General features: G+C 40.3%; 1 protein-coding gene across 3 annotated transcripts in view; it reads left to right on the top strand.

Annotated features, from left to right (window-relative positions):
* Nucleotides 1–23,712, top strand: part of MCF2L2 (MCF.2 cell line derived transforming sequence-like 2) — a 249,958-nt gene that overhangs the window by 74,671 nt on the left and 151,575 nt on the right. For all 3 annotated transcript variants that reach the window (XM_009446932.4, XM_003310140.6, XM_009446933.3), the window contains exons 4-5: nt 12,596–12,686; nt 15,335–15,454. In XM_009446932.4, the coding sequence (XP_009445207.3) occupies nt 12,596–12,686; nt 15,335–15,454 (211 nt within the window). The remainder of the gene's footprint in view (nt 1–12,595; nt 12,687–15,334; nt 15,455–23,712) is intronic.

Raw genomic sequence — 23,712 nt, 5'->3', positions numbered from 1 at the left:
ATATATTTTGCAGAAAAAATAATTCTATTTCTTTCAGGGCCTGCTGTCATGTGATGCTATACTAGAGTCAGGTTGGAACTTGGCATCTTATTGCTATAAAGAAGCTGTTGTGTTAGTCTTAAGATCTCTTTTAATGTTAATGCTGGACATTTGAGCCTGAATTCCAAAGGGAAGAGGGTATAATGAGGCAAGTCTGACCCCGCTTTCTGTTATGGCCTGAACTAGTTTTTTAGGTTTCTTTGAAATCCACTTGGCCAAGAAGAAGGGTCCATTCAGTTGGTTGGGGAGCTTAGAATTTTATTTTTTGTTTACACCTACTTCTCTTCCTATTAAAAAAAAAGTGTGGTGAGAGGATGGAATCTGAAATGTGGAAGCTCTATAGAAAGGAATATTTGACTGAATATGGGGAAAGGGCTGCCTTATTTTCTGGACAGCCTAGCAGAGAATTACATTGGCTTGGAGGCAGAGGAGGCCCTGGATGTGGTTTGGATTTGTGTCCCTGCCCGAATCTCAGGTCAAGTTGTAATCCCATGTTGGAGGTGGGGCCTGGTGGGAGATGAATGGATCATGGGGGCAGATTTCCCCTTTGGTGCTGTTCTTGTGATAGAGTCCTCACAAGATCTGGTTGTTTAAAGTTGTGTGGCACCTCCTCCCTCACTCTCTTCCTCCTGCTCCAGGCACGATAAGACGTGCCTGCCTCCCCTTTGCCTTCCACTGTGATTGTAAGTTTCCTGAAGCCTCCCCAGCCATGCTTCCTGTATAGCCTGCAGAACCGTGAACCAATTAAAACTCTTTTTAAAAAATAAATTACCCAGCTTCAGATATATTTTTATAGCAGTGCGGGAACGGGCTAATACATCCCATTACTGGATGTGTCTGGTGGAACTGGGTGGGCATCTTGCAGGGATGTGGAAGGGGATTCCTTCATTATGAAAGCACGGAACTAAGGCATTGACCATGTTCCTTCCTTCTGTAAAGCGGAAGTATCCTCTAAATATGGTCTTTTCTATGAATGAGTGTAGCTGATTCCTAAAGCTTCAGTTTTCCATAACTCTACATTGTTTATTCATGAATCACTTAAGAGGCTTTGGTTTTTTTTTAATTTTTAAATTTTTTAAATGGAAACTACAGAAAAATTTAAACATTTGCGAAAGCCAACAGACTAGTATAATAAACACCTATGTTTCTATCACCCAGCTTCAACAATTACCAACTCATGGACAATCTGTTTCATGTGTGTCTCCACCCACGTTCCTTCTCATCGTTACCTCGAAGCGGATAACATATCGAACATTTTCTGATTGGTAATTGGTTGAAATGGTTAAGTTATTATCTAAAGAGTAGATTTTGCCTACAAATATTTCAGCATGCATTTCTACAAGACAGAGGTTCTTTTTAAAACATAATGATAATACAATCATCACATCACAAAATATACTTTAATATAACCAAATAGTTCAGTCATTTTTCATATATCTCCAAGTATCCTTTTTTCTAATAAGTTAGTTGAAATCAGGATCCAGAAAAGAAGTGAGGAGGGGCATACCCTGCCATTGGTTGCTCTGCAGATTCTCTCTTTTTTTACTCAAGAGCTACTGATGTCCCTCAAAGCGCTGTTCTTTGCTGGCTTTCCTGTGCAGTGGGAGCACGTCTGCTTCTCTCCATTGGCTTGGGCAGGGACTTGCCATTATACCACGGAAAACGTTAGAGTCTCAGCCTTTAGTCCGTTCTTTTTTTTTGAGACAAAGTCTCTCTCTATCGCCCAGGCCGGAGTGCAGTGGCACAATCCCAGCTCACTGCAACCTCTGCCTCTGGGGTTCAAGCAAGTCTCCTGCTTCAGCTGCCTGAGGAGCTGGGATTACAGGCACGCACCACCATGCCTGGCTAATTTTTTCATTTTTAGTAGAGATGGGGTTTTGCCATGTTGGCCAGGCTGGTCTCGAAATCCTGACCTCAGATGATCTGCCCGCCTCAGCCTCCCAAAGTGCTGGGATTACAGGTGTGAGCCACCGCGCCCGGCTTCACCTTTAGTCCATTCTAAGTGAAGATGCTAGTTCTCCTACATAGAACATGGAGAGTGACTTTCCACTCAGGATGAGGCATTGAAGAAAATAGCAAAAGATAAGATGAGGTCAGATGAGAGAGAAAGTATGATGAAGATGCTGAAGTACTTGAGAGATCGACAAAATCATCCCATATGTCTTCCATTCTTAATTTGGTTGTATCTTATCATATCTTCCAAACCCTATAAAAATGATCAACCCAATTCAACTGAATTTGTAGAAGCATATCCATGGTCCCTAGCGACTTGAAGTCACTATACAGAATCAGTAAATCATAGAATGTTAAAATTGGAAGGAGGGCTTGAGATGAGCTTCTGTTAGCCCCCACCATTTTGCAGATGAAGGTGGCAAAAGAATGCCACAAGACTAGAAAGCATTATGGATACTTTATTTCTGAATTAGAGTAATAAATTTAAAAAGACATAGGCTAATCATCTTATCTCCTATACCAGGAACAACTCTGGGCACTGCCATTCAAGAGGGAATTCCTAAATTTGCTTAAGTTCACAGTGTAACCATCAGCAAACATAGACAGTCCTGAATAGTAGTTTGATTTCTTCCAGTAAGAAGCCCCATGTGCAGTATATCTATGACAATCATATTAGTGCTTGGAATTAGGTATTTGAATCAGAGTTACCAATTGTCCTGATTTTCCTGAGACTGTTGTTTTTAGCACTGAAAATAATGTGTCCCAGGAACTTCTCAGTGCTAGACAAACAGGATGGTTTGTCACCCTACATTTGACTCAGTTCTGATGGCAATGCAATAAAATTTCAATTGACCAAAATATTTTCTATACCTTGCTTACCAAAAAAGGCAAATCATAGGAAAGTATATTAACATCAGAGCTAGCCTGGCACAGTGATATGACCTGTAGTCCCAGCTACTTGGGAGGCTGAGTTGGGAGGATTGAGATGGGAGGATTGCTTGAGCCCTGGGGTTCTGATAAATAAATAAATATATATATATATATATATATATATATATATATGTATGTATATATATATATATATATTTAAGAAAATAAATATCACACACACCACAATGCTTCTTTGCTATTTTGGGATCAGAACATATTTACCTCAATCTCTTATACTTACATATTTATATTTAGTGATTTTCAGAATATCAGGTGTGACTCATCAAAAGTTCAATTACATTTGTGACAGAGGAGTTACTAAGATTGGAAAATGAAGGAGTATAGCGTTACAATATTTTCTATAACAAGACATAATGAATTTTGTGGCATGAGCATTGGTCTTGGAGTCTGAAGACTTCTAATGACTCTTTTTTTTTTTTTTGAGACGGAGTCTCGCTCTGTCGCCCAGGCTGGAGTGCAGTGGCGCTATCTGGGCTCACTGTAAGCTCCGCCTCCCGGGTTCACGCCATTCTCCAGCCTCAGCCTCCAGAGTAGCTGGGACTCCAGGCGCCCGCCACCACGCCCAGCTAATTTTTTGTAGTTTTAGTAGAGACAGGGTTTCACCGTGTTAGACAGGATGGTCTCGATCTCCTGACCTCGTGATCCACCTGCCTTGGCCTCCCAAAGTGCTGGGATTACAGGCGTGAGTCACTGCGCCCGGCCTCTAATGACTCTTAACTCTGCATATAGGGTGTGACTTTCGCAAGTTATTTTTCGAAGCATTCTTGAGGATTAGTTTCCTTGTCTATAAAATGAAAATGTTATCACCAACCTCATAGAGCGAGTATGAGAATCATATCAAAGAGTATTTGTGCAGGTGTCTGACACATCATAGGGCTTTGGTGTTAAAAAGAACAAGAGGGGTAAAAACCAAGTGTTACCTTAAGAAATACATTGGCCAGAAACCCCATTTCCTGTGCATTTGGTTTAGTTGACGTTTTCATACCTTTGTTGAATAAGAGAAGGTGAAAAAAAAAATCCCACCCCAGCAGTCATTACTGAGTGTTGTCTAGCATGTATACCTTATGGGAGGATGATTTAAAGTCATTGTCGTGATTCCTTGTCTCTTTCTGAACTGTGGCCTATATACAATTATGTCAGGAGACACAGCTCTTTCTGTTCACAGGTATTTTTCCAGCAGATCCCACACTCCATTTACCCAGATGCTCTGGTTGGGTCTTAGTCTGTGTGGAGCGAAGAGGAGTCTTGTTCTGAGGAACATTTGCCCTCAGTTTGGCCGGGGAGACCATATATGCCAGCAGCTGCTTATTTCATAGGTGAAAGAATAGCCTGTGTTTATGAACGATCTAATATTTGCTGAGCCTCTCCCAGCTTCACCTTGTTTAAGAGTCCTGGTGGCTCCCTTAGAACTTCCTTCAATGATTACGTGGTTCAAGTGGAAAAGAAAAAAAAAAGGAGCAGCAAAATATACAAAATCAAGCTGCCACAAGGTACAAGCAGGTTTGCTGTGAAAAAACAGTGGAAGGGGAGCAATGGAATAGGGTGAAGAGCATCAGTATCAGACAGCTGAGTCTGAAAGCCAGGCTTGCTAGTGTGATATCAGGCAAGTTATTCTGTTCTATCAGCCTTGGTTTCTTCCGCTGTTAAAAGGAGATAACATCTGTTTCGTTAGGTTAAGTGAGACAGAAAACAAATAAGTCTGACAAATGATAGGAACTCAATAAATAGCAGCTATGACTATCTAGAATGATTGTTGTTGTGTTTGACGTTCACACGTTTTTGCTAGTGCAGCAGAACTGTTTTGCTCGTTCTATGTCCCCTATGATCAGTGCCCAGTGACATTCGGAAGCTAAGCAACCACCTCTATATAACCTATGAATCAAAGAAAAAATCACAAAGGAAGTGAGAAAACATTTTTACCGAGCAATAACAAAAACAGTATGTCAACATTCATGTGATATAGATAAAAGTAGTGCTTAGGAAGAAATTGTAACTTGAAATACTTACATTGGAGAAGAAGAAAGGCTTAAAGTCAGTGCTCTAATCTTATACCTTAAGAAGTTTGAAAAGAGAATAAGAAACCCAAAGAAAAGAAAAGGAAGGAAATTGTAAAGGAAAATAAAAAGAACCAAAGATAAATGAAATAGAAAAGAGAGGAAAAGTAGAGTTCCAGTTTAATTCTGTGGTGATCAGAAGTGCACCCTCTATGATTAGCATCATGTAAAATTTGTTGATACTTGCTTTATGACCCAGACAATGGTCTATCTTGTTAAATATTCCATGAACGTTTGAAAGAATATCGTCTGCATTGCTAGATGTTGCGTTCTTCCAAGTCGGGTCTATGTTCTTACTCATTTTTGGCTGCTTGTTCTATCAGTTACTGAGAGAGGAATACTAGAATCTCAAACTTTGTGGATTTATCTGTTTTTCTTTTAGTTCTACCCATTTTTGCTTAGTGTCTTTGGGGCAATGTTATTGTATGCTTAGACATTTAGGATTCTTATGTCTTCCTGATAAAAAGGCCCTTTTATATTTATGAATAATTTATCTCTGCCAATACTCCTTGTCATAAATACTACTTTGAAAAATATTCACATAGCCACATTGGCTTTCTTACGACTAGTGATAGCGTGGTGTATGTTTTATTACCCTTTTCTTTCAATCTAACTCTCTCCTCATACACAAAAGTGTATCTTTTGTAAGCAGTATATTTACTCTGTCTCTATTTGCCTTTTTAAAAATTTATTTATTTATTATTATATTTTAAGTTTTGGGATACAAGTGCAGAATGAGCAGGTTTGTTCCATAGGTATACATGTTCCATGGTGGTTTGCCGCACCTATCAACCCATCATCTACACTAGGTATTTGTCCTAATTCTCTCCCTCCCCTCGCCCCCCCCCCCCCAACCCACTGACAGGTCCTGGTGTGTGATGTTCCCCTCCCTGTGTCCATGTGTTCTCATTGTTCACCTCCCATTTATGAGTGAGAACATGTGGTGTTTGGTTTTCTGTTCCTGTGTTAGTTTGCTAAGAATGATGGTTTCCAGCTTCATCCATGTCCCTGCAAAGAACATGAACTCATTCTTTTTTTATGGCTGCATAGTATTCTATGGTGTATATGAACCACATTTTTTTAATCCAGTCTATCATTGATGGGCATTTGGGTTGGTTCTAGGTCTTTACTATTGTAAACAGTGCTGCAATAAACATACTTGTGCATGTGTCTTTATAGTAGAATGATTTATAATCCTTTGGGTATATACCCAGTAATGGGATTGCTGGGTCAAATGGTATTTCTGGATCTAGATTCTTGAGGAGTTGCCACACTGTCTTCCACAATGGTTGAACAAATTTACACTCCTACCAACAGTGTAAAAGCGTTCCTATTTCTCCACATCCTCTCTAGCATCTGTTGTTTCCTGATTTCTTAATGATCACAATTCTAACTTGTGTGAGATGGTATCTCACTGTGGTTTTGATTTGCATTTATCTAATGACCAGCGATGATGAGCTTTTTTTCATATGTTTGTTGGCCACATAAATGTCTTCTTTTGAGAAGTGTCTGTTCATATCCTTCACCCACTTTTTGATGAGGTTGTTTTTTTCTTGTAAATTTGTTTAAGTTCCTTGTAGATTCTGGATATTAGCCCTTTGTCAGATGGATAGATTGCAAAAATGTTTTCCCATTCTGTGGGTTGCATGTTCACTCTGATGATAGTTTCTTTGCTGTGCCAAAGCTGTTTAGTTTAGTTAGATCCCATTTGTCAATTTTGGCTTTTGTTGCAATTGCTTTTGGTATTTTAGTCATGAAGTCTTTGCCACGCCTATGTCCTGAATGGTATTGCCTAAGTTTTCTTCTAGGGTTTTTATGGTTTTAGGTCTTATGTTTAAGCCTTTAATCCATCTTGAGTTAATTTTTGTATAAGTTATAAGGAAGGGGTCCAGTTTCAGTTTTCTGCATATGGCTAGCTAGTTTTCCCAACACCATTTATTAAATAGGGAATCCTTTCCCCATTGCTTTGTTTTTGTCAGGTTCATCAAAGATCAGATGGTTGTAGATGTGTGGCATTATTTCTGAGGCCTGTGTTCTGTTCCATTGGTCTGTATATTTGTTTTGGTACTAGTACCATGCTGTTTTGGTTACTGTAGCCTTGTAATATAGTTTGAAGTCAGGTAGCATGATGCCTTCAGCTTTGTTTTGGCTAGGATTGTCTTAGCTATACGGGCTCTTTTTTTGGTTCCATAGGAAATTTAAAGTAGTTTTTTCTAATTCTGTGAAGAAAGTCAATGGCAGCTTGATGGGAATAGCAGTAAATCTATAAATTACTTTGGGCAGTATGGCCATTTTCATGATATTGATTCTTCCTATCCATGAGCATGGAATGTTTTTCCATTTGTTTGGGTCCTCTCTTATTTCCTTGAGCAGTGATTTGTAGTTCTCCTTGAAGAAGTCCTTCACATCCCTTGTAAGTTGTATTTCTAGGTACTTTATTCTCTTTGTAGCAGTTGTGAATGGGAATTCACTCATGATTTGGCTCTCTGTCTATTGTTGGTGAATAGAAATGCTTATGATTTTTGCACATTGATTTTTGTATCCTGAGACTTTGCTGAAGTTGCTTATCAGCTTCAGGAGTTTTTGGGCTGAGACTATGGAGTTTTCTAAATATACAATCATGTCATCTGCAAACAGAGACAATTTGATGTCCTCCCTTCCGATTTGAATACCCTTTATTTCATTCTCTTGCCTCATTGACCTGGCCAGAACTTACAATACTATGTTGAATAGGAGTGGTGAGAGAGGGCATCCTTGTCTTGTGCCATTTTTCAAAGGGAATGCTTCCAGCTTTGCCCATTCAGTATGATATTGGCTGTGGGTTTGTCATAAATAGCTCTTATTATTTTGAGATATGTTCCATCAATACCTAGTTTATTGAGTGTTTTTTAGCATAAAGGTGTTGAATTTTATCGAAGGGCTTTTCTGCATCTATTGAGATAATCATGTGGTTTTTGTCTTTGGTTCTGTTTATGTGATGGATTACATTTATTGATTTGCATATGTTGAGTGCATCCCAGGGATGAAGCCGACTTGATCGTGGTGGATAAGCTTTTTGATGTGCTGCTGGATTCAGTTTGCCAGTGTTGTATTGAGGATTTTCGCATCGATGTTCATTAGGGATATTGGCCTGAAATTGTGTCTCTGTCAGATTTTGGTATCAGGATGATGCTGGCCTCATAAAATGAGCTAGGGAGGAGTCCCTCTTTTTCTATTGTTTGGAATAGTTTCAGAAGAAATGGTACTAGCTCCTCTTTGTACCTCTGGTAGTATTTGGCTGTGTATCCATCTGGTCCTGGGCTTTTTTTGGTTGGTAGGCTATTAACTACTGCCTCAATTTCAGAGCTTGTTATTGGTCTATTCAGGGATTTGACTTCTTCCTGGTTTAGTCTTGGGAGGGTGTTTGTGTGCAGGAATTTATCCATTTCTTCTAGATTTTCTAGTTTATTTGCATAGAGGTGTTTATAGTATTCTCTGATGGTAGTTTGTATTTCTGTGGGATCAGTGGTGATATCCCCTTTATCACTTTTTATTGTGTCTATTTGTTTCTTCTCTCTTTTCTTCTTCATTAGTCTGGCTAGCAATCTATCTATTTTGTTAATCTTTTCACAAAACCAGCTCCTGGATTCATTGATTTTTTGAAGGGTTCTTCAGGTCTCTATCTCCTTCAGTTCTGCTCTGATCTTAGTTATTTCTTGTCTTCTGCTAACTTTGGAATGTGTTTGCTCTTGCTTCTTTAGTTCTTTTAATTGTGATGTTAGGGTGTTGATTTTAGATCTTTCCTGCTTTCTCATGTGAGCATTTAGTGCTACAAATTTCCCTCTAAATCCTGCTTTAGCTGTGTCCCAGAGATTCTGGTACATTGTGTCTTTGTTCTCAGTGGTTTCAAAGAACTTATTTCTTTCTGCCTTAATTTCGTTATTTACCCACTAGTCATTCAGGAGCAGTTTGTTCAGATTCCATGTAGTTGTGCAGTTTTGAGCGAGTTTCTTAATCCTGAGTTCTAATTTGATTGCACTGTGGTGTGAGAGACTGTTTGTTATGATTCCCATTCTTTTACATTTGCTGAGGAATGTTTTACTTCCAATTATGCGGTCAGTTTTAGAATAAGTGCTATGTGGTGCTGAGAAGAATGTATATTCTGTTGATTTGGGGTGGAGAGTTCTGTAGATGTCTGTTAGGTCTGCTTGGTCCAGAGATGAGTTCAAGTCCTGAATATCCTTGTTAATTTTCTGAATCCATCTAATATTGACTGTGGGGTGTTAAAGTCTCCCAGTATTATTGCGTGGGAGTCTAAGTTTCTTCGTAGGTGTCTAAGAACTTGCTTTATGAATCTGGGTGCACCTGTATTGGGTGCATATATATTTAGGATACTTAGCTTTTCTTGTTGCATTGATCCCTTTACCATTATGTAATGCCCTTCTTTGTCTTTTTTGATCTGTGTTGTTTAAAGTCTGTTTTATCAGAGACTAGGATTGCAACCCCTGTCTTTTTTTTCTTTCCATTTGTTTGGTAAATATTCCTCCATCCCTTTATTTTGAGCCTGTGTGTGTCTTTGCACATGAGATGGGTCTCCTGAATACAGCACACCAATGGGTCTTGGCTCTTTATCCAATTTGCCAGTCTGTGTCTTTTAATTGGGGCATTTAGCCCATTTACACTTAAGGTTAATATTGTTATGTGTGAACTTGATCCTGTCATTCTGATGCTAACTGGTTATTTTGCACATTAGTTGATGCAGTTTCTTCATAGTGTTGATGGTCTTTACATTTTGGTATGTTTTTGCCGTGGCTATTTGCCTTTTAAATGGAGCGTTATAGGCCATTTCCAATTAATGTGATTATTAAGATGGTTGGGTTTTAATCTGCCAATCTGTGACTTGTTCCTTTATTTCTCCTTTCCTGCCTTCTTTTGAATTATTCAAATATTTTCAGTATTCTGTTTATCTCCTTTATTGAGTTTTTAGCAGTTATTTCCTGATGTCACAGTATGTGTTTTTGAATTAGCACAATCTACCTGGGATTAATTTCATACCACTTTATATACAATATAAATAGTATAGTTTAATTTCACCCAATACTAGTTTCAATAGTACTTTTTTTTGGCGGGGGTGGTGGTTTTGTTTTTGTTTTTGTTTTGAGCCCAGTCTATCTCTTGTGCTCAAGCAATCCTCCCAGAACAGCCTACTGAGGAGCTGAGACTACGGGCACATGCCACCAGGCCTGGCTAATTTTTTTAAATTTTAGTAGAGATAGTGTCTTGCTGTTGCTCAGGCTGGCGTTGAGCTCCTGAGCCCAAGCGATCCTCCTGCCTTGGCCTCCTAAGGTGCTGGGATTACAGGTGTGAGCCACTGCACCTGGCTAATAGTAAGTAAAAGTAATTTTACTTACTGCATTCCGTTCTTCATGCTATTGTTGTGACATATTTATTTTATAATAATACTGTGTTATTTTTACTTTGATTAGTTAGTAGTCCTCAGAGAAATAAAAAACACAGTTGATAATACTTATTCACATATTTAACGTTTACATAACATTTACATAACTCTTTATTTCTTCTTGCAGATTCAAGTTACTATGTTGGGCTGGGCATGGTGGCTCACGCCTGTAATCCCTGCACTTTGGGGATTGAGGTGGGTGGATTGCCTGAGGTCAGAAGATTGAGACCAGCCTAACCAACATGGTGAAACCTGTCTCTGCTAAAAATACAAAAATTAGCCGGGTGTGGTGGTGGGCACCTGTAATCCCAGCTACTCAGGAGGCTGAGGTAGGAGAATCACTTGAACCCTGGAGGCGGAGGTTGCAGTGAGCCAAGAGAATGCCACTACACTCCAGCCTGGGTGACAAAGTGAGACTCCGTCTCAAAAAAAAAAAAAAACAAGTTATCATGTTGGATTATTTCCCTTCAGATTCATTCATTTGCCTGCCTATTCTCAGAATAGGCAAGCACCACTTTATGTAAAGGTCTGCTCTAGTATTTGCTCTCTATGGAAGGTCTTAAGTCTCTCTGGAATTTGTTCATTTATATTTCTTTGTCTTCAGAGTTCTCTCGTATTTAAGGAAAAATATGAGCTTTTAAATTCACCAGTGTTTTGTTTGTTTTTGGTAGGAGTGAAAGTCTTCCTAAACATCAGCTGAACCTATATTTCTTTAAGTATATATCTAATGACAATACATTCTCTCACCTCTATTGTCTGGAAATGTCCTTATTTCACTTTCATTTTTAAAATGAATTTTCAGCAAGATAACCTGGGTCAGTATGGGGCTGTGAGAATCGATTAACCCAGTGATGCTTAACTGAGATTAGCTTCTTATGTTTTCCTGCAGGTTTTGCTTAGACCTTCTGCCTCATTCACATATACACACTTTTGTAGGGTAAAGCCCACCTTTTACCCAAAATTGAAGGTTTACTATAGGCCAACTACTTATCATGTACTATATCTCTTTTAATCTCTGTGACAAGCGCATAAGACATAATAGAAGTAGAGAAAAAGAAAGAATAATAGTGCTTATACAGTATTACCAAGTGCCAGGCGTTGTCCTGAGCATTTTACATGTTTGTACATATATGCATACACACACACACACACACACACACACACACACACATTTAATCTTCACATCAACCTCATAGATAGATACTATTTTATTATTTCTGATTTACAAACGAAGAGTCTGAGAAACTACAGGGGTTAAGTAACTACCCCTCAACCCCCAAAAAGCACACGCAATATATAAATAGAATTCAGAATTCAAATCTAGTCAAGTTGGTTCCAGAATCTGTGCTTTTAACCATCTCATTACTGGTAATATGATTCTCATTTTACAGAGAAGAGCACCGAATTTTAGAAGAGTTAGGTGAACTCCTCTGTGTGTCACTGCTAGTAAGTGGCAATACTAGGGTTTGAACCAGGCCCCAAAGACCTTGCTCTTTCCTCTGTACCGTGCTTCTTCCCAAAGGGGAGAAAAAAAATGTTTTCACTTTTAGAATTCTACTTTCGAAAGATTCTGTGAGAATTTCGTGAGGACTTGAGAGGGGACCAAACAGCTTCCTTTTGGTCTTAGTGACAATGATGTCTTCTCAAGCATATGGTCTATTGGCCTATTTATAGCCAGGCACTGCGAGGGGGTTGCTTTTCCCACTGACGTGTTAATTCTAAACACCTCTCTCATTACTCCCTCTCAGACTGCTCTAGAGCCTCATAGCTGAGCGTGTTACTGTACTGATAGCTCTGTGAATGTTTGCTTTGGGAGTGGAAGGATGGCAGAGCTCAACCTCAAGGTCCTCCGCCTACATTGGGAATATGTGCTGCTCACCTGACACGAGCATATTTCCTTTGGGCTTGAACACGTGTTCCTTTGGTGTTTCATGCATTTGCCAGCCAGAAAGGGAGTCCTCCAGTGGGTCTGAGAAACAAAGTATCTATTTTGTTAAGATTACGAGGCTTAGACTGGGAGGTGGAGTTGGTTGTGCTGTGCAGGGTGTTTACACGGTGAGCCTGGAGTGCTGTGGAGGCTTCAGGGTGTATTCTGCTGTGGGAGCCACATGGAGCATATGGGTCTCACCTAATCTCTGACACTCACCACCCTTCTTTGCAGTGTGGAGGCTGCCAGCATTGGATTCGTTGTTGTTATCGACAGACGAAGAGACAAGTGGAGCTCCGTAAAGGCATCCTTGACACGAATAGCTGTAAATATTTATTTTTGTGCTTTTATTATAAAAGTCATTTAAATTGTCTGTTCAACTATTTCATATCAAAGTCCTGGGGAAAAGGCAATTATTTTATGTCAAATTTTGGGAAGGTCTTTGTAACAGGTGCTGTTATGTCACATCCCTATCTCCTCTGCCATCTGCAGGTCACCTGCAAACAATTCTGAGCATGTCAAAGACTTCCTAAGTCTCTCTACCTTACTGACTTCTCTGGTCACTGAAGAGGGGCAGTTGGGGAGTGCTGGAAAGTTAATGCCCCGGGAGTAACCTGCAACCACTGAGTTAAAGGATTTGGTAGATAAATATCTCAGTTTCCAGATCCGCAGTGGGGCAATTCTGAGGTGTGTTCCACACAGTATCCCAGAGGGTCTCAGCCCCCTTTGCCTGCGGCAGTAACCTCCTCATTGAGACATTGCCACTCTATTCATTGTTGTCTTCCTCCCTGCTCCCTCATTCGTGCTTCCTGGAATCACTTCCCCAACAAACTACCTGTACTTAAATCCTTGTCTGAGGATTTGCTTTGGGGGCAATTCAATTTAAGACAGTATTTATTATTTCAGTATTATTATTATTTTTGAAACAGTGTCTCACTCTGTCGCCCAGGCTGGAGTGCAGTGGCGCAATCTCAGCTGACTGCAACCTCTGCCTCCCGGGTTCGAGAGATTCTCCTGCCTCAGCCTCCCAAGTAGCTGAGATTGCAGGCGTGCACCACCACGCTTGGCTAATTTGTGTATTTTTAGTAGAGACGGGGTTTCACCATGTTGACTAGGCTGGTCTCGAACTCCTGACCTCAAGTGATCTGCCCACCTCCTGACCTCAAGTGATCTGCCCACCTCAGCCTCCCAAAGTGTTGGGATTACAGGCTTGAGCCACTGCACCTAGCCAAATTATTTATTCATATATTAGAAAGACAATGGCAAAACCAGACACAATGCTATTTAAGTAGCATGGTGGGAGGTGTGCTTGCATTTGCATTAAATTATATCACCTTGGATTGGCCTCCTTTTGCTTATAGTCTGATTTTGATCCCTATCTGTTGTCTTTCAGCAAGTAGATGTGTCCTTCCTCTGTAGGGACCTCAGACTTGTGAACTCCACCACAAGCAGAGACACCTTAGGGCCAGCTAAGTCAGCATTTTTACCTGAGCATAGGCCCTCTGGGGCAGTTGGGACTGGCTAAAGAGGATGGATGGGGTAGTGTGGTAAAGCAGGACAGGAGAGGGACATCTGAAACCTCACTTAAACCTGCTTGCAGAAGGAGTCACACACGCAAACATGCACACACACGGAGTCCCTCTCAGATCGCTCTAGAGCCTCATCCAAATTCACAAATTACGTCTCAGCTAATACTTTCCGTCTTGGCACAACAAAGCGCAAGGTTCTTCTGTTAGGAGCTTGCGTTTAAAGATGGGGAGGAGAGTCCTCCCATCGCCGCATGGATTGTTTTCTCCCTTTAGTTTAGTTGTGGATATAGGATTTATCTTTGGGATAACTGCAGCCATGATTGATGCCCATGACTATTCCAGAGGTCTGGCCTCTAGAGAGTTCTGGCTTTCCAGGGTCCATACATAATACATGAGTAATCTAATGTCTGAGCCTAATTTGTCCCAGAATTACGTTGATCACTTTATATGTAAAACATGCTGTAGTGCAGGGATCCCCAAATCTGGCTACCTGCCAGAATCTCTTCAGGTGCTCGTTGAAAATACTGATACCTAGATTTCATCCCAGTCCTAATGAATCAAAATAGTCTGGAGTAAAGACCTGATTTAGAAAAAAAAAAATCCCCATAGGAGGTTGCTTTGGGGGAACCACTGGAAGAATGGAAAGCCATGGCAGTTTCCATGGAGACCTGGGTTCCTAAGTCTGCCCCGAAGCAATTACATGAACCTGCTCAGTATCTTGCCTTGAGATGAGAGCGATACTTTCTGAAAGCAACCTAGCAATAATATACATCAAGAACACTTAAAATACGAACTCTTTGATTCAGTAATTATTTTACGACTCTAGCCTAAGAAAATATTCCAAGATGTGGATAAAGGTGGTTGTCTCAGTATTATTTACAACAGTAAAATTATCAAAAAGCCTAAATGATTAACAATAAGGGATTGGTTAAATAAATTGTACACCCATAGAAAATAATATTTCCAAAGAATTTATTAATAACAGGAATAAAAGCCTATGGTATAACATTAAGTGAAAAGGCCAGTTACAAAATATTTTAAGAATATGAGCCATGGTAAAGATATTTAAACAGAGAAAACATCCTATAAGTGAAAGATGAAAATATTAAGTATGGCTATAAATACCCATGGGTGAGTTTTCACTTTCTAATGTATAGTTTTATTAATTTCCCAATTTTTCTATAAATAATATGAATTATTTTTATAATCAGAAAACATTTTTCTTGCTTGTTTGGTTTGCTTTTTTTTTTTAGGAGGGGTTAGGATTATCTGACCTCTAAGGCCTCTTTTAGCCCTGAAATCTGGTGAAATTTACATCCATGGCATCCGTTTTAACTTTTCCTTCTGTGATCTTAATCTTGGGCAAGGGGAGACCAAAGTAGACCCTGGTAATGAATATGACATTTTTCCTCTCTCCTCCTGACACTTTTCCTGATGCTTGCAGGTGGCATTTCCAGGAAACTTACAGCTCATATTCATCCTTCGTCCATCTCGCTTTATCCAGAGGACATTCACTGACATTGGCATTAAATACTATCGAAATGAGTTTAAAACGAAAGTGCCGGTAAGCAAGACCTTTCATCTTGTCTCATTTGGTTAGGGCTTCTGGCGAAGATGGCATTTGGGCAGGGTTTCTGGGCAAGATAAGATTCAACAGGTAGAGAGGGAGAAAAGGGTTCTCTGGGCTGAGGGAACCGCATGTGTGAAGGCGTAGAGGCAGGAAGTACACAATGGACTGAGGCCCATGGGAAGCCTCATTTTTGTTGGAGCACGTAAACAGTAATCTTTTGGAGGAAAGAGTAAGAAACAAGGACTAGATCTTCAGTGTGAGGAGGCAGGTTTTGGATTTTATTCAGTAGACAGTGGGGATCCAGGGAAGGTTTTCTTTTTTCTTTTTCTTTTTCTTTTTTTTTTTGAGATAGAGTTTCGCTCCTGTCACCCGGGCTGGAGTACAATGGCACAATCTCGGCTCACCACAACCTTCGCCTCTCGGGTTCAAGTGATTCTCCTGCCTCAGCCTCCCAAGTAGCTGGGATTATAGGCATGCGCCACCATGCTTGGCTAATTTTTGTATTTTTAGTAGAGACGGGGTTTCTCCATGTTGATCAGGCTGGTCTCGAACTCCTGGCTTCAGGTGATCCACCCGCATCAGCCTCCCAAAGTGCTGGGATTACAGACATGAGCCACCGTGCTAGCCCCAGGGAAGGTTTTCTAGGTGGGGAGTGACATGGTAAAATTAGTCTGAAGGTGGTGTCTAAGATGATAGAAAGGGACTTGGGAGGAAGCTAAGTTGTACAGGTGAAACAAAACACGGATCTAAAATATAGGGGTGACATAAATCCAGGAAACTAAAGTAAAAAGTCAACACTGTGATTCTCAGAAGAGAAAAACAAATTAAAACTAAAACATTCAAAATTTTACCTGTAACTTTGGCAAACAGATAGGAGAAAACAAGCACTCTTATATTTCACTGGTAGGAATGGATTTGGTAATGAGCAATGTGAAGGACTAATTATCAGTATTTATAGAAAATTCAAATGTACACCCTCTTTCACCCATCTGTAAAGTTATTCTACAGATATTTTCACACATCTGCATGAAGCTGCTTAGACAGCGACATTCATTATTAAGCTGTTTATAAAGGTAAAAGATTGAGAATAACGTAATGCTTGACAATAGGGGACTGGTTAAATAATTATCTACCCAATCAGTGAAATACTTTGTAGCCAATAAAAGTGGTAAGTTATGGTACAACCACAATGGAAACGGCTGATAGTTTCTTTTTTTTCTTCTTCTTTTTTTTTTTTTGAGATGGAGTCTTGCTCTGTTGCCCAGGCTGGAGTGCAGTGGCGCAATTTCAGCTCACTGCAACCTCCACCTCCTGGGTTCAAGCCATTCTCCTGCCTCTCCCAAGTAGCTGGGATTACAGGTGCCTGCCGCCACGCCCAGCTAATTTTTGTATTTTCAGTAGAGACGGGGTTTTACCATGTTGGCCAGGCTGGTCTTGAACTTCTGACCTCAAGTAATCCACCCGCTTCAGCCTCCCAAAATGCTGGGATTACAGACGTGAGCCACTGTGCCTAGCTGATAGTTTCTTTAAACATACACCTAACCTATGACCCAACCAGAAGAAATGAAAACACAAATTCACAAAAAGACATACACAAGAATGTCCATCAGCTGGTCAGCGGAAAAGTATATATAAGTTGTGGCACATTTATATAATGTAATACCATTAAGCAATAAAAAAGAGTAAAGTACTGATGCGTTCAACAACATGCATACATTTCAAACATAGTCTCTTGAGAGAAAGAAGCTAGACACTAAACAGTATGATTATGATTCCTTTTAGAAAAATTTCAAAATAGGCAAAACTATGTTGTGATAGAAAATCAAAACAGTAGCTGCTGTTAGGGATGAGGGCTGGTGGAGACTAATTGGAAGGAGACAAAAGGAACTTTCTAGGAAATATTCCATATATTTTTTTTTTTTGAGATGGAGTTTCGCTCTGTTGCCCAGGCTGGAGTGCAGTGGCACAATCTTGGCTCACTGCAACCTCTGCCCCCCCAGGTTCAAGTGATTCTCCTGCCGCAGCCTCCTGGGTAGCTGGGATTATAGGCACCCGCCACCATGCCTGGGTAATTTTTGCATTTTTAGTAGAGATGCAGTTTCACCATGTTGGCCAGGCTGGTCTCGAACTCCTGACCTCAGGTGATCCACCCACCTCAGCATCCCAAAGTGCTGGGATTACAGGCATGAGCCACCACGCCCGGCTAGGTTCCATATCTTGATTGGGTGGTGTTACATGTCTATATACATTTATCAAAATGAATTGAACTCTATCCTTAAAATTTAGGCATTTTAGTCCATTGAAAAATAAAAAATAGATAACATGAGTCTATAGTGATTACATATTACATTTTCTAATATATATTCTTGGATGTTTTATGTTTAGTTGAAACTAATTTCAAACTCACAGAAAAGTTGCAAGAATAAGAATAGCACAAAGAATATCACATGCCCTTTGTCCAGATTCACCCACCCATTGTTAACATTTTATCATCATCTGATTATTTCTTATCATTTGCTTCTCTCTATATATACTTATATGATATATATATACACATAAGAATGTTATATATTTATGTTTACTTAGAATAATATTTTTACAGTTACATGTATTATGTATGTATTACCTTAGTTTGTTCGTGCCGCTATAATAAAATACTGCAGACTCAATAATTTATAAAGAACAGAAATTTATTTGTCACAGTTCTGGAGGTTGGGAAGTCCACAATCAAGGTGCCACCAAGTTTGGTGTCTGGTGAGGGACCCAGTCTCTCCTTCCAAGATGGCACGCTGTTGCTCCCTCCTTGGGAGGTGACGAACGCTTTGGCCTCACATGGAAGGAGAATGGAAGAGCAAAAGAAGCAAACTCACTCCCTCAAGCCCTTTATGTTTTGTTTTGTTTTGATTTTAGAGATGGGGTCTCTCTCTGTCACCCAGGCTAGAGTGCAGTAGCTTAGGATCATAGCTCACTGCAGCCTCGAACTTCTGGGCTTGAGCGACCATCCTGGCCAGGTTGCTGGGACTGCAGGCACACACCACAGTGCCTGGCTGATTTTTTAATTTTTTTTAGAGAGCGTGTTTTGCTGTGTTGCCCAGGCTGGTCTCAAACTCCTGGGCTCAACCTATCCTCCTGCCTGGGCCTCCCTAAATGCTGGGATTATAGGTGTGAGCCACGATGCCCAGCCACCCTCAAGCCTTTTCTAAGGGTGTTAATCCCATCCATGAGGAAGGAGCCCTCATAACCTAATCACCTCCTAGCCCCACCTTCCAATATCATTACCTTGGTGACTAGGTTTCAACATATGAATTTTGGAGGGCAACATGCATTGAAACCATAACATATATTATAGTGTATATGTATGTTTAGAATATGTTTATGTATTTATATGTAGACTATGTTTATGTATTTATATGTATTGCTTCTGTATATGTATTGTAATGCATATGTATTTATCTGTATACTTAGAATAAATATACATATAAAGAGATCCATACACAATATATTTAATATGAATACATATATACAAGATATATGTAGAAGATCTACTCTAGGATTGGGTCGTGGATTTAGTTATCATATCTTATTAGTTTTCTTTAATCTAAAACATTTTCATAGCCTTTGTTTTTTTCTTTTCTTTTCTTTTTTTTTTTTTTTAAGACAGAGTCTCTCTCTGTTGCCCAGGCTGGAGTGCAGTGGTGCCATCACAGCTCACTGCAGCCTCCATCTCCTGGGCTCAATGTATCCACCCACCTCAGACTCCTGAGTAGCTGCTACCACAGGTACGCACCACCAGCACGCTGCACCATGCAGGCTATTTTTTAAATTTTTTTGTAGAAATGGAGTTTCACCATGTTGCCCAGACTGGTCTCAAACTCCTGGGCTCAAGCCATCTGTCCGCCTTAGCCTCCCAAAGGGCTGAGACTACAGGCATGAGCCACTGTGCCTGGCCCTTTCTTTGTCTTTTTTTTTTTTTGAGATGGAGTTTCCCTCTTGTTGCCCAGGCTGGAGTGCAATGGTGCAATCTCAGCTCACTGGAACATCCGCCTCCCAGGTTCAAGCAATTCTCCTGCCTCAGCCTCCTGAGTAGCTGGGATTACAGGTGCCTGCCATTACACACGGATAATTTTTGTATTTTTTTTTTAGTAGAGACGGGGTTTCACCATGTTGACCAGGCTGGTCTCGAACTCCTGACCTCAGGTGATCCACCCACCTCAGCCTCCCAAAGTGCTGGGATTACAGGCGTGAGTCACCGTGCCCGGCCCTTTCTTTGTCTTTTATGCTACTTAAGTGATACATGTCCTTCTTGGAGTATTGCCTGGAGGCCCACGGTGCTCATCTGTCCCCTATTGGTGATGTGAATTTTGATCCCCTAGTCAAAGTGTTGTCCACTTTCCCAAATATTAAATAGATTCTTTCCCTTGCAACTAACAATCTTTGCAGAGACACTTTAAGATCATGCAAATATCCTGCTCCTCAAAAAAGTCCAATCTCTCTTTAGTATCCACTAAAGATTCTTGCCTGAAACAACCTTTATTTATTGGTTGCAAAATAATGATTTTCCAACTCCAGCACTCTCATCATTTACTAATCAGAAGTTGGTATTTTACTGTAAGCTGAGCTTTCCCTTCTCACCTATTTGTCTGTTATCGTTTTGGATTCTTAGTTTTTCAGTGGTTTGTCATTCATTGCCATTCTCAATTATCGTGGTGCTCCAGCTGTCCCAGATTTGGCCAGCGGGAACCCCTTCAAGCTGACTCTTGTGTCCTTGTGACATGTCCCTATCATTTTTTTTTTTTTTTTTTTTTGGCACTTCCTTACTTTCTGGCCTAATGTGATCATCTAGGCCCCTCTCAGGCATGCTCTGATCCAGCTTTGTTACCGGCCATTTCTCTTAAGAGCACTGGTTCCTTTTGGTGTTGAAAATATTAGAGTCCAAGATCTGGATGCAAGATGTGCTATTACTACTTGGTATCTTTGTTTTTAGGCTCTTTCAGCAGACAGAAGCTCTAAATATATGCACATATATGCACATATACATGTACATATTTGTAATTACAAATATCCTAGAAATCACAACTTCATACTGATACCTTAAATTTCAGTCCATGTAAGATGTATACTTAAGTGAGGGTAAAGTCAAGGGGAGAACAGTGTATCCAGTAAGTTCCCATTTGGATAAAATAAGAGGGCTATATGTATGATTGTGCATAGATCATCTTGAGAAGGATACACAAGATATACAAGAAGCTGGTTAAAGTGGTTGCCTTCTGGATCTCCACCTAGATGGCTGGGAGTAAGTGGGAAGGGGGAGGATTTTTCTATTTAGATAGACTTTTTCTGTTCAAATTTATTACTATCTATAAATATTATCTGTTCAAAATTAACAAAAAATAGCTTTAATTAAAATTACTCTGAAAGAGGGCTGGACGCAGTGGCTCAAGCCTATAATCCCAACATTTTGGGAGGCTGAGGTGGGCAGATCATCTGAGGTCAGGAGTTCAAGACCAGCCTGGCCAACATGGCAAAACCCTGTCTCTACTAAAAATACAAAAATTAGTCAGGCATGGTGGCATATGCCTGTAGTCCTAGCTACTCGGGGGGCTGAGGCAGGAGAATTGCTTGAACCTGGGAGGCGGAGGTTGCAGTGAGATGAGATCACACCACTGCACTCCAACCTGGGCGACAGAGCAAGGCTGTGTCTCAAAAAATAAATAAATAAAAATAAAATTACCCTGAAAGAATATTAAACCCATCTCAGTGAAGACTTGCCATCTTAGACAAGGGATTTTTCTCATTTTTCTCTCTCCTTTCCTACTCTTATTTTCCTTGTTTTGGTTCCATCCTATATTAATAATCAAATTTCTGAAAATCCTTTCTTTTCTACTTTGGGGATTAGCCAAACTCAAAATGAATTTCCCATTCTATTTTAAATACTTATTTTTGAAATACTTGAGTGTTTAAGGAAAATGTGAGGCCTGAGTTCTTTGCTCAGTTTTCCTAACTTGAGTAACTGTTGATGTTTGGGAAGAGATGGAGACTGACAAGAAGCTGATGACGTGTCATCATCTTCATGAGTCCCTTCGTGACTCCCCTTCAGAAATGAAGACTCATCAATTCTTCTTGCCACTCAAAAACGTTTGGAGTTGGAACTGAGCATTTGACCAAATGTCATGCATATTTCCCTGATTGCATATAAAACACGTGTTTTATACATATGATACATATGATCTAGGTGTGCTCATATGTACACAGATACATTTGTGACTTATGCCCTCCTTCTCATGTGGTGCATCTACACCTAGGAGGGACTGAACATCTACTTTATCTCGATATTCTGACTTTAGCTACTTCTATTTGTGGTAGTGTAGGTTGATTCCCTGCCTGACCTGCTTTTAATTTTAAACTTAAAATCAACTTTTGAAAAAGCTCTCAGTCACCCAAACCCTGGGCACATTGAGTAGGGCATTCTTTAATGCAAGTTCACTCCATAAGTTACCATTTTACCTGACGCACAAGGTCACACTCCCTGGTAGCGCGGATGCTCCAGAAACGGCAGAGTCTGAAGTTACCAAGCTTGATGAAATCTAACTTCTCAATACGTGTTGCCTTCTCAATGACAGTTCAAACTGTCAGTTTATCTTCTTTATTTTTAAAACGTGGTTGTGATATTAGCACTTTACTTTGTAGCTTCCTAGCCTCTCTTATATTATAACATCTTCCTGGTCATTTCTAGTTAGATAATTACATTTTCACGTGTTTGGGGGAAAGGAGTTTATTTTGCCTGACTGGTATAGGAATCAGGTGGGTCAAGGATGTAATTGTAGCCAAGTGACAGCCTCCCTCTACCTTTATCTATGGAGGGGAAGTACTTTCATGTAGTAAATGGTTTTTGTTTGTTTTTGTTTTGTTTTGTTTGAAACTGTGTCTTGCTCTGTCACCCAGGCTGGAGTGCCGTGGCTCCATCAGGACTCACTGCAGCCTCAACCTCCTGGGCTCAAGTGATCCTCCTGCCTTGGCCTTCCAGTAGATGGTTTCTGAGTCCCTGTTGCTGGCCAGGCACTTCCCTATTCTGGAACAGCTGTACTCATAGCAGCCTCATAAAACTGTTAATGTGAAGTCACCAAGGCAGTCTTGTAAAACTCCTGAAGAGGCTATGATCGTGGAAATTGGTTGCTTAAAATGGAGTTTGTGTCAGAATACAGGAAATGCTTCTTGTGCAGTTAAAAGACCATGTATTTCTTTGAAAGAACAGTTTTAAGCATCTATAGGTAAGAACACAAATGTATACAGAAAAGGAAAAGAAACAAGACATTTTTAGCTTTTAACAATTGTTCCAAGAATATGCATGTATGGTAAAGTTGGTGGGGCCACAGGAAGAGACAGGTTTGGAAGGAAGAAGTTTATAATATTCACATGTCCCGGGGTCAGGGTCACCTCACGCCACATGGGCCACTGGGGAAGCACCAAGCTTTGGTCAGGAGGCAGAAGAAGGGGGCAGAGGAAAGTCTAGGACAGAGCATTTACTGGAGTTCTGCGGCAAAGCAAGGCAGGATTTAGTATGGACTAGTTTGAATAACTCCTGCAATCTTTGGGGTATAAGGATTGTCTCTTTGTTGCATGGTACCTGGCCCTGGGATGACTTAGGGCAAGGTAAACAATGGCCTGGTGTGTGAGAGTTTGATAAGGTGGTGGTTGGGGATTTGGATTTGAGACTGGTTGTTTTGCGTATGAAAGACCTGCTCCCAGCTAACCCCTTCCCTGTCTCTAAGAAGTGGTTAGCCCTGGGGTGGGGGTGGCGGGGCAGTCTCTTCCTAGTCATGGAGGCCACAAATGCCAGAGCCTCAAGAGTACAGAAAATAAGAAAATGTGGCTCATGTAATTGACCCTGTAATGAGAGGATGCCAAATAGACAAAAACAGAATCCAAGAAAACACAGAAAAAATGTTTTAAGGCCAGTTTTACATGCTTAGTGTGCCCTGTGGGTTTGATGAGCACAATTATTCTGCCTTTTTTCTTCACTATATAGAATATAAAAACTTTTTAAACATTTATATCCTGTAAAGATTAAAAGAAGAAAAAAAATGTGGGGACACTGCCTCTCGTTTGTTTTTGAAAATTTACATCAGGTAAAATTCACTCTCTTTGGTGTACAGTTCTATGAAGTTTGACAAATGCATGGTGTTATCCAGTCGCCACAATAAAGATACAGAACAGCCCCATCACCACGCAAAACTTCCTCACTCTGCCCCTTT

Source organism: Pan troglodytes, chromosome 2 (genome assembly GCF_028858775.2).
Source record: "Pan troglodytes isolate AG18354 chromosome 2, NHGRI_mPanTro3-v2.0_pri, whole genome shotgun sequence".
Lineage (NCBI taxonomy): Eukaryota > Metazoa > Chordata > Mammalia > Primates > Hominidae > Pan > Pan troglodytes.
The sequence above is the reverse complement of the archived record's forward strand: the minus strand, read 5'-3'. Positions and strand labels throughout refer to the sequence as shown.